A 15,060-nucleotide genomic window follows, 5' to 3' on the forward strand; every position below is an offset into this window, starting at 1 on the left:
GAAAAGGGGTTCGTGGATCCAGAAGAAGGGTCCTACACCAGAACGTAAGATTATACGACCCACCAGACTGGCAAGCCCCCATGGTAAACTATTCATGCACGAACTTTGGACAGAAGCCATTGAGTTGGACCAGAAACTTCCAGTCCGGTTGATGGATAAAGGGTACATCCGTATTTGTGTATGCATGTCCACTAAAGCGGTACACCTTGAAGCCGGAAGTGGCATGACTAAGGAAGCATTTCTAGCAGCTTTCCGCCGATTCACGGCCAGAAGAGGAGCTTATAGGGATATAGGGACAACGGGACAACATTCGTCGACGCAGAATCTCTACTGGCGATTAAACAGCCAGGACAATTCCAGATGTCTGCGTCTAATGACGGTTAAATCCACCAAATTCCACATGAAAACGGTCATCGGAGGTAGTACGTAGACCTTTGAGGAATCATCGACAGTATTGTGCCAAATTGCAAACATGTCTCCATTCTCGACCATTGTGTGCCGTACAAGAGGATGCAGAGGACCGATTTGTACTCACTCCGTCCCCGGAAGACCACTCCAGAATATATTATATATATTCAAAAGGGGACGTGGAAGTCACCGCTCGACGGCCAAAGGAGAATCCTAGAACTAGTAGCAAACTAGCGTCGCATGTGATTAAAAAACCTTCGACAGGATTATACGTAGAACAAGTACGCGAAACAGAAATCAATCGGGGAATCCGATAATAACACACCACAATAATAATAATAATAATAATAATATGATTTATTGCCCAACAGAATCAAATTCCAATTATAGGACAATTACTAATCTAAGAAAGCACAATAACTAAATATACTAATGTCTTAACCGCTAACCTAATAAAAACCAAATTAAATGATATTAAACTTAAAGATTAAAAATAAGATTAAAATAAGATTAAAAATATTCCATCAATCTTTTAAGATCAGATACTGAGCAAGTGTTAATGTCACACATATTAGCAATTTTGTTAAAGTTGCTTACCATAACAAATATAGGTGATTTACAAAGTAAGTTTGTATTGGCCTTAGCACAATTGAAAGTATATACATTACGAGCCGAAGAACGTGGCACATGAAACCGAATAAGGGAAAGAAGAGATGGACAATCTAGGTTATTGTGTAACAAATTGAAGAGAAAGTTAAGGCTTGACAGAGTTCTGCGAACTTCTAAGGAATGTACCTGAAATCGAGATAACAGTAGTTGATGATCAGTACCAATTGCGGGATAAACTCTGTCCAATTTAAACGATAAAAACTTCAGAAACTTACGCTGCACTGCTTCCAGGGTTGTTTTATGGCAGTCATAGTAAGGATACCAAATAAGAGAACCATACTCCAGTTTGGATCGCACATAAGCAGCATATAGAGATTTGATAGCAAAAATATTGGAAAAATCACGACAATTTCTGATAATAAAGCCAAGCATTTTTAAAGCAGAAGCAATAGTCACCGATATATGTTCCGAAAAGGAAAGTTTAAAATAAAATATAATACCCAAATCCGTGACCGATGTACACCGTTTAAACTGAATATCATTAAATTGATAAGGATGTAAAAGAGGTTGAGATTTTCTTGAAAATGAAACTACTTTGCATTTAGACATGTTTAAGTGAAGGTTGTTTTTTGAACACCATTGACCAAGTTTATTTATTTGTGTTTGGAGGTAAACGCAATCATCATTACTATAAATGGATGTAAAAATCTTTAAATCGTCAGCGAATAATAAGGTGTTACAGGAAAGTAGAGAAGGCAAATCATTTATGAAGATCAAGAACAGTAGGGGACCGAGGTTAGATCCTTGCGGAACCCCTGACGTAACCACAGCAGAGTCAGATATGTAATTCTTGTATTGCACACGTTGTAGTCTACCACTAAGGTATGATTCAAACAGTCGGGAAAAAACACCAAGAAGTGGAAATTATGCAACGCTGAACGAGGATATACGATGCGAAAAATTGCTCCTGGAATTAGAACAACGCGTTTACGAACTACAACAACATTAGAGGATAGCCCAGGAGGGAAACTGTACTCGAGCCAAACGCGAAGTAGGTACCTACTGGAAAGATTTTGTAACATCGATCTACGGAGTCAACGGCGAGGTCTCCACAGACATTCGCAAATTGAATGACGACCAGAGACACTACACCTCATTGAAGCCTCTAAAATCTAAGCAACTCTCATGTTGAAAACCGTAACAACGATGAATGATATAGAGCGTCCAATCACACAGAAACCCAACCCTTTTACAGAACAGTTGAATCATGTACTGGAGCAGATTTAGGAACATGAGGCGTGGTATCGACAAACAAACGAGAACAATTCACTTGTTATACCTCCATCAATCTATGGACCCATTGCCGAGCTAGAAGCAAAAGTATCACAATTTGATCAAGGTCTTCCATCACCAAGGGCATCTCTTAGACTTCGTAGCAATGTGAGGAGATTCCAGCAGTTAATCAACAATGCAACTCAGCAATTACCAGCATCCCTTCAAGTAATCCAGTCAGTTGATAAAGATGGCATGCAAGTGCAACACATAAGGGAAGAAATCAGGCTATACTTCTGCTTCCACATCGCGGAATTGGCACCCCATTCCAATGCAAATGTCGCACCAATTCCTAGTCGCATTCTGAATAACCTATTTCGCGCTCCAGCAGTAGAGAGTAGCCTAAGGGCAGTCGACAAAAACCTGCACTATGTGGCAGAGATGGGAATTTCCTTAGATCAGTTTCGAGCATTCTGCCGGCTGCCCCGAATTTGGTTTTCCTGTAGGTTTCCTAATTCATGAGGTACCGAAGTAGTATAGAACAACTTAAGACCTTCTGCAGGGGCACCCCTAAAAATCATTATGCGGGCCCCTGTGCGGGCCACTCTGTAATTGGGCGCAAGCCTGTTGAGAGACAATAAATAAATAAATACATAAATGAATAAATGGATAAATTAATAAATGGATAAACGAATAGGTGAATAAACAAATAAATACATAAATAAATATAAAAATAAATAGCCCGATATGTAAGAATCCACCAGCACACAAAGCCACCACCACAGGAGACTGGAATAAAGCTAGAAACCGAAACAGCAAATGTAGCACTTCCTGTGGTCACGCGGCACCCATTCGTTTTAAGGCTCGAAGGGCCAAATGTAGTGTTATGGTTGTCAATTCTAATGTCCACCTAAGCAAAATTAGACCAAGTAAATTGAGTCGGGGATTATCTTATAACTCAAACCCGGTACGTTACCTACAGTTCGAAGATTGTTAACTGATGATATTTATTGTAAGCGTTTACATGCTATTTATATCACAGATTTACTTTCCTTAACCTATGTCAATTATATTAGTACGCAGGAAACCAACCTTACTAACAATGTGCTTAATATTGTTTTACTACGTTTGCTGCTAGTAAAGTAGTATACATATTTTCTTATTATTCTGCATTTCCTTGTTTTTCTTGAAGACATATTTCCTTAATTTTGGCGGTCACTTTAAATGTGTTCTAAATGAACACAATGTTTACTACTATTTTGTCCAGAGAACAAACACAAACTTAAATTATTATCGAAGCTACATGTTAATCGACAGGAAATTGCTACTGTCACAGTCACAATGAGTGCGGCCTATCCACGAGACTACCTACATCTAAAAGAAGATGTCTGATGTCTGTTAAACTGTTATTGTTCTGAACAAATCCAAGGTTTCAGTATCGAGATCACAAACAGACGGAAAAAACCATATTTACAACGATAATTTATAGCTGTAAAAATTCTTGTCTCTATGTTGCTAGATAGGCAGAATGTTGGGTTGTAAGCTTTAAAGCAACTACGTGCCCTTTAACATTGCATTCCTGAAACTCTCATTGAAAACACTTGCCCTTTGGAAATGGCAAACGTTCTACAAAACGAGGATATTTGACGTGTAAGTAACCGTATTTTAAAAATATATCGCTGATTTATTGTTATCGGCGTACTTACTTCTGTGAGTAGTACCTATAACTCTAGGAAGTTATTGCAAATATAGTCTGTGGCCTCGAATGGAATAAAATATATAGTTTTATTATAACTATTATACCATCCCCAGTCTATTCTACGTATATGGTGTAATGGCGGCGTCATAAAGGGAACTCGAAGTGTGTACTTTTTTTAAGTTAAATATATGACAGCGCATGCATTTGAATCCTTGTAACGTTAACAGCTTTATTTTCTGACAACGTTAGTCACATTTTAAGAACCTTATCTCTAATTCTGTTTTACGGCTTACAATAGATTAAGCTTATTTCGTCACTGACAAATCTCTATTATACGGATTACAGGAATGAAATGTACACTTCGAAGTTTTACGGGGAAGTTAAAGTCGATGAACAGTAATTTTCTTTTACAACACACACCCTTCCGGACAGAATAAATGACGTGCTCGCGTATTTCAAAAAAATAAAGCGCGTACATATTGAGCGAGTTTAAACCATTTATTACCTCTCACAAAGGGTATGAAGGAATACGGTTAAAGTTTCGCTAAGGTTAATTAATTTTTTGTCCTCGATTCGCGAACGTTCGATTTATGAGCTTACTTCTTTATGATCGAGCATAACAGTTAATGCAGGAAGAAAAAAGAGGTTTAATTTCCCTATTGACATTTAATTAAAGTTTCAATGTAGTTGGCTTAAGTGCAAAAGCTGTATGCATGCCCATTAGGGGATAGAAGGGAGCACCAGTGTTCAAGTTATATTGACTGCAAACTTGACTTATTAGAGGTGAATTTGACACATGGGGTGTTGAAGGGAATCGACTTTAAAAAATGAGTTTACGAACATCCTATATTACGCTTCCTATTAGTACGTCTTCCGAATATATATCATACTGAAAGTAGTAGCAACTGCAGGCTCTATTTTTATGGTAGGCATATACAACTTTGTATTTTAGTGTAAACTAATCTGTCAGAATGTTTTAAGTGATATTTACCGACATCTTTAGCTTCCCACTCTTGGATGTGAAAAATATGTTGAAAACATTTCATTTAATTTAGTGAAAGGGAAGCGCTTTAGCGAGCCTACGCTTTTTGACAAGCAACCACCTTCTGTAAAACATTTATTTTAAATTATGTTTATACTTCCTTTCAAAGAGATGCCACCCACCAAAAACCCAGTTGCATGTATTTTACTTATCAATGGAATTATTTTTGTCTGTTTCTATTATTCAAAGGACAAATTAAAACGGTTGTGTTCTCATTTTATGTGGGACGTTTACATCGCATCTTGCACAGCACATATTTATTTGAAAAGTTATTCATTTGACATTTCTCAAATCTTAGAATGCACCTGCACTTTCGAAGTATTTATTTTTCGCATTTACAGATTTAATATAACTATAATAACAAGACCACGCCGCAGGTCGTTTTGTCCTTGATTAGAATAACGGTGGTCAGGTAAAATGATTATCCTTATTTAATTTGATAAGATGTTTTAAATTGTAGTCAAAATGGAATCTCAAAAATGTTCTCAAAAATTCCCAGGTTATTGGATGTCAGTATGCCCTATTACTGTCACTTTCTCTGTTCGTCTGCCGTTATGCGGCATTGTTTGAATGCCCCGAAAGAAAATTCGTTTGGCTCCAAATAAACTCAAAGTAGCTAAGCAAGAATTTGGAACCATGATTCAACAAGGAATAGCACGTCCATCCATCAGTCCTTGGGCAGCTCCACTTTTCATACTTGTCAATAGGCCGATTTCACACCCAGTGAACTGAGGCACTTGGCATTCATCAGGTTGTCTAACATGGTCGCGACAAAGGGTAACGGGTACGAGTCTTTCTTGGTTACTTTATTCAAGTCGACGCAAAAACGATAGCTCTCATCTCTCTTCGGAACCATAAAGACGGACGAATACCACGCAGAAGAAGAAGGCTCAATGATATCGTTGGCTAACAAATATTTTACCTCTGCATCAATCTTTTCTTGTATTTTAGGTGACACCCGGTACGGCCTTTGCCTTGGCCGATCACCCGGCAGGAGTCATTACCCACGTTTGTAATGTAATTCTCCATTTTTTGGTTCGTTGAGATTTGCTTTAATATATAAAAAGGAACCACAAATTGTTAATTGTTTCTAAATCGATCGATTTCGGGTTTAACCACCCACCATCAGGCTATGCTAAAAGTATATCACATGAATTTGATGAACACAGAATTAAAATTATTACCGTCAATTTAAATTATATAAATGCAGCGACATTGAGTTGAATAAAATTGGATAAAAAGTATTGGAGAATTACATTACAAATATCAAGAAACTAGAGTTATCTAGAATACTCCAGCAGCTAAAATACACCATGAACAAGAGACACAAGAACGAACAACATTTGGAATTTCTTTTTACCGCCAAGTCACATAATACCATCCCCAAATTCCTTCAGATACTTTTTATCCAATTTTATTCAACTCAATGTCGCTGCATTTATATAATTTAAATTGACGGTAATAATTTAATTCTGTGTTCATCAAATTCATGTGATATACTTTTAGCATAGCCTGATGATGGGTGGTTAAACCCGAAATCGATCGATTTAGAAACAATAAACAATTTGTGGTTCCTTTTTATATATTAAAGCAACCCACGATACATCTCGATACGCTGGACTTCAGCAAAGAGACTCCAAGTTTCTGAAGAAGGCATAGTCCCTGCTTCCCCACAACGGTTCTGGATGCTCCCGTATCAATAATCATTGGACAGGCACCCCGAGAATGGTAATTAGTCCAGGCTATATAATATTTTTTTACAAAAAAAATTAGTTACCGGGTGAAATCAGGTTTTTCAGGCAGGTGAAATGAATAGAAATTGGGAAATAGTTATTTACATAAAAGTCAGGAAAATGACACATTACTGGCGAGGAAATACTGAAGTACGATGGGGCCGAGTACTTCAATTTCCGAGTCAGGTAATGTAATTTTAATGACGAGTGTTGTATTAAATCTTACCCGAAATCGTATTTTAATATAAAATTTCAATTTTCATACAGAACTTTTGATTAATGTCAATCTGTCAGTGATGACAGGAGTCTTTATAGACATTTAGCAATGTCAAAAATGCGACCGGTAAAGTGACGGTGCGGCCGGTAAAGTGACAGGTGCGGCCAGTAAAGTGACAAGCCCAAGCGGTAGGAAACGCAGTCTGCTCTCCCTATGTCACGGAAACTAGAATTTCCTGACAGAAAATAGGCATAAAAATGAAGGTTTCAAGACGATTTTGGGTAAAAATAATTGAAATAGCTGAATTTTTTCGCGGGTGAAATCCCGGGGGTTGTAAGAGGTGGAAACTGGTGGTTTGCAAATTGTGGCAAAACTATTAATTTTAGACGAAAATATTAAATGTAAAAGTTATAGAGATTAAAAAAATGAGCATCTTTTGTATCTGCACTATTTTCACATAACCTCCAATTTTCCTAGAAAAACCGGAAAAACTCTTTTTTTCGTTTTTTATTCTTATTTTTGCGAAAAAATGTCGTAGGGGTTTGAAATTTGGAGGAAACATCGTTTGTTTTATGATAAAAAAGGAGATAATTTTTTGGGCCCTGAACCGTTTCCAAGATCTCACGATTTCTGAAAAAAACCATCTTTTTCAAGGAGATGAAAAATCTATTTTTTTTCATCGTACAGAGGTGCGCGAGGTATCAACATTTTCGGAAAGACTTATATATACCTAATAATAATAATAATATATAAACAAAAATAAAAAATATTCCTATAGCAAAAATTCGAGAAAATTGCCCTGGAAAAACAGTTTTAAGATATACACGGTTTTTAACATGATAAATAAACGTGTTGGACGTTAATAAAGATTTTTTCGAAATCTGTCTTCTTGCTTCTCTTTAATGTTTGCTTAAATATTCTCCTTTGTTATCTTATGCTCAACTGTTTTAGTTAAAACATCTTTATTATTTCTTTTTTCTGCATTTTTACCGCAATAAAAGCAATTCGAAATAAAATCGGATTATCTTGCTTCCTGATTCCTGAACAATTTCTTTTTGTTCACTGACTCTTCTTCCTGCCTGTTTTATAGCTGATGCAATTGCGTTGGACCTGTTGAAAACTTGCAAAATCTGAAATAAGAACGTTTTACCGGCCATTGGCCAAAGCAAATGATTTGGGATGTAAAACCTGGAATAAACTTTATGCGGATTTTATTCATAATTCTTGTAAATTAACAATCAACAGGCCCACTGCAATCGCATCAGCTGTAAAACAGGCAGGAAGAAGAGTTAGTGAACACAAACAAATTGTTCAGGAAGCAAAAGAATTCGATTTTACTTCGAATTTTATTGCGGTAAAAATGCAGAAAAAAGAAATAATAAAGATGTTTTAATTAAGCCAGTTGGGCACTGGGAAACAAAAGAAAATCTTTTAGCAACATTAAAGAGGAGAGAGAAGATAGATTTCAAAAAAAATTTATTAGCGCGGATCCAATACGTTCATTTATTTGCAAAAAAACTATTTTATATAAAATTTTCCTATTGGAATAATACTTTTTATTTTTGATTATTAAAATGTAAGTAGTTACGAAAATTTTGCTAGCCCGCGCACCTCTGTACGATGAAAAAAATAGATTTTTCATTCCCTTGAAAATTCCCAGAGATCGTGAGATCTTGGAAACGGTTCAACTTTACGGGCCCAAACAATTATCTCCTATTTTATCATAAAACAAGCTATGTTTTCTCCAAATTTCAAACCCCTTTGAATGTTGTCTGTGAGTCGGCAGATCGGTAAAGTTATAAGGAACCTTTGCTCCACATTCTAAACGTAGGTTGTTATAGGTGTAGTCGGAATAGCAAGACGGTCCTCTGCTTCGTAACCAAATTAACGTTGACTAGGGTTTAATATCGGAAACTATGAATGTGGACCGATCAATGTCAAAGTCACACTTGAAAAGAGAAGCAAGATGGTCCCAAAATCCCCAACTTTTGAAAATTGTTCCGCCACATATACCGTTACCGCTTAAGCAAACAAAATCTTAACCCTTTTGATTAACATATATGATTATGATGACTCGGCCTTCGATCTTTTAACAAACAATTAATCACATTGATAATCAATCGCATCCCACCCCCTTTTGTTTGGCAAAAAGTAACGTATAAATAAAATTCATACACTAGGCGACATCTATATGCAGGAGGGAATATGGGCCTGAAGTTCCCAAACCTACCACAACTTATATTTTACCAGGAAGTATCCAAATAAAACAAACCTCCTCTCACCTATGTGTCAATACTCTAGAGCTAGAGTAATTTAATTTATCCTTGCAACAGAAGAAGGTAGAACACAAAAATAGTTTTCCGCCAGTCTGACTGAAAGTAGACAAAGAGTCACTGTATATCAACACAGCAATTAAACTACTGCAATCTACGGCAATCCCGAGAAATTGCTAATCTGCTGGTAGACAATTTAACTTCACGTTTGAAATACCAATGAAGTAAAAAAGATATTCATTGCGCTGTTACGCGCTTTCAAGGGAGTTAGCAATATATATAATCAGATCGCGCCCTTTTATCGAAAACTTTCTACAAAAAACGACGTTGCGCCTCATTTATCCTCTGGCAGCCACATTTAAGTTTACCTATAACGAAGATTGTCGCCTAACAGTTAACTGAAAAGCTCTCTGGATACTTCTTCGTAATAGGACATATACCGCATTGGTAATTGACATTGAATCTTTAAAAAGAACTCGATACAATACGTGACGAAAATGAAACATAAAAAGCAAAAATAAGGAGCAATAAAAGGTTATTGGCGCAGGAATGGTGGTATTATAGTGATGATTTCAGATAGGATAGTAATTTTTTGCCTTCCATAAAATCCAGTTTTATATTTAATGCGTAATCATTGGTAAAAGTCGACGCTGGGAGGCGAGAATGCGCTTTATGTCCCTTTTATATTTGCAATTAGACGCTATAATTTAAATGGGAAAAAAGGGAGCGGATGTAAAAAAAATTATGTGCCGAAAATTAAAATGGACCTCCAAATGGACAATAAATAAACAATGTCCCAGCGGTTTGTTAGGCAAGTATCCTAGCGTAAAAGCCAATTTAAATGTATAGAATTACTTGTATCACTCCCTTGATTGCATTATCTTGTCTGCAACCCTTACATGAGCTTAACGAAGGACTAAAATATTTGCCGTTTGGGACTTTCATCTTATAAGTTCTGCTAATCTATGCATATTGAATGTGATGAAAACCGCTATGCAAATTATATCTCGGAGTGTAAGCTGCAGTAGGTATTAAAAGCCTAAAGTTTTCCTTTTGTAATCCTTCGAATCAATAACACGGTACCGTAAGTCTGAATGGGCATTTACAATTGCCGTGCTTAAGACAGGTGGGTCGTGCAGTTTCACAGCTTAATAGCCTACATTTATCAAGTATCTATTTATAATTTTGTTGGGATAAAGAACTATAAAGAGTTATATGGTCATGGCCAATGAAATCGCCATAAAACTTTAATGATTTTAGCTCATTAAGTGCATAAAAGACTTGCATTAAGGGTTATCTTTACATTGACTTGATTATTCATTAAAACTGGAGCCGGAGGTACAAAAGCTTTTCGTAATTATCCTTGCACATTTAATCACCATTAGTTCTGGCATTGTTTCATAATGTATTATTAATACTAATTATTAATTGCACTTTATCTATATTTAACGTGTCATCAATGCTAATAATGTATTATAATCTCATTGCTATTTTGTAATGTATGGAATTAAACAATTTTAATTAGTTTAAAATAATAGCACCATTTGTTTGAAGAGCGCAATTTTTGGATTGAGCTAGGCAGCTGTTTTGTTTTTTTTTTTTTACTTTTCGAGCATAGCTACCTTTGTTGCAAAACAATTCCGCAGTAAGTTCCGTCGTCGGTGGTGAACGAATGGGTATTGAACTTTGTTGGTGGAACGCGTAGTCATAAAGAGTGGATAACCCACAGTTGTTTTGAGCTGTAAAATTCGACACTTAGTAAAAAAAAACTTTCTCTCCAGCGCGAAGAATAAAGTGTTCAAAAAAACTGTATAAAAACCCGTTAATAACAGACCTTCGCTGTATAACAAATCTTGTTTGAAGACTTTATCCGGAGGACAACAATTACTCGTAAATTTTGAAGTTAATTTTCAGAAAATAGAAAGGGAGAAATTTTTTACAAAGTAGATCACCGTACAAAAGTGTGTGCTAGTGTAACAGGTGGTCACGTAAGGCTTTAAAGATTTTTTTAAATTAAATTTTATGTGTACGGCTTGATAAGGAAAGAGAACAGATCTTATATTTGAGAAAATAAAGTACGTTGAGATAAGAAACGAGTGTTCAAGTAGATAAGAGTCGAAACGCTACGGTGTTGCCGGTTCTAAAAATCGTCATGATGGGAAATAAGGGACGTTGTGGACGATTGGTTTGCGGTGGGTCCGTTTCGTATTTGGGATTAGCAGCATAATTAAGTAAAAATCTGGTGGGAAAGCGGTATTCTTACTCAGATTTGCGAAGAGAATCTATGCAGGTCGAGCGCTGCATTTTTGGATCGCCGTATAACCGCAATACGATACAGTGAGTTTTTTTAAGACTGGCTATAGGATTTTACATGAAAATGTTTCAACCCCCTGTTTACTTTTGTCTTAAGAAAATATTCAATCCCATTTTGTACTAAAGTTGTGGGAGCTGATAAAGTACTGAAATAATTCCAACTTAATATCCACAAGTAAGGAAAAGCCTAGCAAACAGACGTTTCTAATTCATTTTTTGATTCAATTTTAAATTGTTAGTAGGCTGAAATTTCATCTATCATTTTTAATTTTGATGTGATATTTGTAACGATTCAACAAACTTTCACGAGGAAAGGAAGTTATTTTCATTCCAAAATGTCGCTCTATAACCATTTAAGTATTTCAAAATTAAGTAAATAACTAGAAAACGTTAATATTCAATAAAATAACAGCGCTAGGCTTTGTAATTTTTACAAAAATAAAAGGTAACAGGGCCAGTCTTTAAAAAACTCATTGTATAAATACCGGCCTGTTTTTTCAACAATACTAATCATAAGAGGCGTTTTTTTTTGCAACAAGGGAACTTCGTCGTGTAGTGAAAACTAATAGACGACGAATTTATGTTCCATTGAAAATACAGTACGAATAAATTACTTTCTTCATATGTACGTGAATATTTGCGGGTCATTGCACGATTAAAGTGCCTTGTATTTAAATATCACGAAAAGCGTTAGAGTCATTGCGTTATATTTGGAGTGGAAAGATACGTTAAAAAAGACCAGTTTACTAATCAAAGTTGTACACATCTGATTGGTTTTACGAAGTGCTAAAAAAATTAAAAATAAAACGGAACCGGTAAAAAGGTTAAAGAAAATTAATTCGTGCATTTGATTACTGTCAAAACCCTAAGGGATAATTTCGAGGATAGTTTTGAACATTTCCATACTGCGGAACATTGGTAAACATTCCAGTAAATAAACCATATTAGAACTAATAAATTGCGAAAAACCTGAAGCATGGGCTTGTTGGATTCAAATTCGTCAACCATCTTTCAACGAGTAACGAAATTTTACCTGAATAAATACCTGAAATGAAAACCTGAACAAACCTGGACCGATTGTATTGTAAAAAAGGCGTTCCACTATCCAATCTGAACAAAGTCTGGAGTTTACAAATTGGTTTGTTCAGATTGCCCAGCTTGTTATATTGGACAAACTGGTCGTTCTTTCAAAATTCGGTTCTCTGAACACATCACTGCCATTAAGAACAACAACATAAGCTCTGTTCAACCTAATCCCAGTTCCTCCTTCGCTCACCACATCCTAAGTTCAGGCCATTCGTTTTCTAAAGAGGATTTCAAAATTTTGCATGTTTGTAACAAAAGTCTCAAATTGGACTTTCTTGAAATGAAAGAGATTTACCTCCACTATAGGACGAATCCTCAACACTCCCTTAATGAAATGCTTCACTTAAATAAAAATTTGCTTTTTCTCACAAAGTAGTTTCCGACCCCGATACGCTCGTCAGCCCTTCGTTCCTAGTTTATGTTGCCCTTTTTCTGCCTTCAGCAGATCAGGGTTGTTACTTTTGGGCTTCCATTCAGTCCGTGAGTTGTAACCTAAATTTCGCCACACAATAAGATTTGTATATATATAAGGATGGTAAGGCGATGTAATCCCTGCGCCAGCTAGCTCTGGGCGGGGTCGTAATAGTATATTAAAGAACAAGTTTCATAAGTAGCTGTTTTATCGCACGTGTCCAGTTTGGAAAACGAGCCGCGTAGCGGCGAGTTTTCCAAAGGACAAGTGCGATCAAACGGCTTATGAAACGAGTTATTTATACTACTTTTTCTATTTCGCGTGATTTCTATTGTAAAAAACTAAAAATAGTTCAAAATTCTGTACTACTTCACATTAGTTGTAAATGTTAAGTTGGTAGCACTGGTTCGCTTTTTCAAATTGAAAATTTTGAAGTTTCAATTTTTGCGCAGATATGCAATTTTTGTGAAATAGAAATGGAAGAGCAGCACGAAATCATAACTTGCACGCCACCTGAATTGCGGGAAATAGCAAACAGTACCGTAGATAATTTGCTTCCGCAGAAATCGAAACTAAAATATGAAAAGGAATACCTTAAATTTGACCAGTGGTGTAAAGAAAATAAAGCCCAACACATTTCGGAGAATGTTTTATTAGCATATTTTGAATTACAAACTCATTTGAAAAAGCCATCGTCATTATGGTCAATGTACTCGATGCTACGATCCTACCTAAATGTGCATAAAAATGTAGATATATCAAGATACGTCAAGTTACAAGCACTGCTAAAAAGATTTTCGCAAGGCTATGAGCCAAAAAAATCAAAAATTTTAGATTTAGAGCAAATTAATCGATTTATTCAGGAGGCTGACGACAAGCATTATTTAGATACAAAAGTAAGTAGAATTTTTTGTTCTAGTGGGTAGGTAGGTACTAGCTACAGGAGTATCTTGTTTGTATTCTCGTTGTAGGTTATTTTAATAATGGGCTACAGTGGGGCATGCAGACGCGAGGAGCTGACTAATATGGCACTGGGCGACATCCAATATAAAAATGATATTGTTGTTGTATCGGTGCCTAAAACAAAAACAATGTAATGAGACAGTTTGTCATCACCGAGAAATTGTGGATTGATATTATAAAAAAATATAGCAGCATACGCCCAGTTAATACTTGCCATCAACGATTCTTTGTAACATACCGTAGTGGTCGCTGCATTACTACTTCGATCGGAATCAATACAATGGGCAAGACGCCACGAAAGATTGCAGAGTTTCTACAATTAGCCAATCCGGCACAATACACTGGGCACTGTTTCCGGCGTTCAAGTGTCTCACATTTAGCTAACAGCGGTAGTGACTTGGTCACCATTAAACGACATGGCGGGTGGAAGTCCTCCGCGGTTGCCGAAGGATATATTGAAACGTAGGTTCAACGAAAAGTGGAAGTTGCAGGAACTCTTGCCCAAGCAAGTAAATCATCCTCATCATTACATGGGATTCTTGCACAAGGATGTACATCAACACATGTAGAAAGTGCCGTTCCCAGTGCTATAGTTGAAGGAAATATAAATAGTGCCGAACACAACATCATAACCCACAATTTACCTGGTATCAAAGTCAATACACATGATGGAGCTGTTACCGTCAAAGTGTACAATAATTGTACATTTACTTACGCAGATAAGGACGAAATCTAAGTTTGTTGTATTTACTTTATTATGATTAAAGCTTTCGTTGTGCAATTTTAGTTAGAAAAGTTTGGTTATGTTATGTACACATTGAATAAATACCATCGACTTATTAGCATTTGCAATGTTACCAACAGTTGAAAACAAAATCTATGCGGTGCGTTAATGGCTAGAACGATACGCGATTGCGTGCGGTAATGGAGCTATAAACAACGCGAAATAGAAAAAATAATATATTTTAAGGGCGCCAAATTCTACAGCCAGTGAAGTGACGTCCTTAGAATTATCAGGACGCGCTGGCCTAAC

The 15,060-nt window shown here is 36.3% G+C and overlaps 1 protein-coding gene across 1 annotated transcript; it reads left to right on the forward strand.

Annotated features, from left to right (window-relative positions):
* The first annotated feature begins 13,531 nt into the window (after positions 1 to 13,531).
* LOC116166257 lies at positions 13,532 to 14,161 on the forward strand. The gene is made up of 2 exons (XM_031481131.1): positions 13,532 to 13,960; positions 14,036 to 14,161. The coding sequence occupies exons 1-2, from the start codon at positions 13,541 to 13,543 to the stop codon at positions 14,159 to 14,161; spliced, it is 546 nt and encodes a 181-aa protein (XP_031336991.1). The 5' UTR covers positions 13,532 to 13,540.
* Positions 14,162 to 15,060: the final 899 nt, after the last annotated feature.

This window comes from Photinus pyralis, unplaced genomic scaffold (assembly GCF_008802855.1).
Source record: "Photinus pyralis isolate 1611_PpyrPB1 unplaced genomic scaffold, Ppyr1.3 Ppyr1.4_LG3a, whole genome shotgun sequence".
Classification (NCBI taxonomy): Eukaryota; Metazoa; Arthropoda; class Insecta; order Coleoptera; family Lampyridae; genus Photinus; species Photinus pyralis.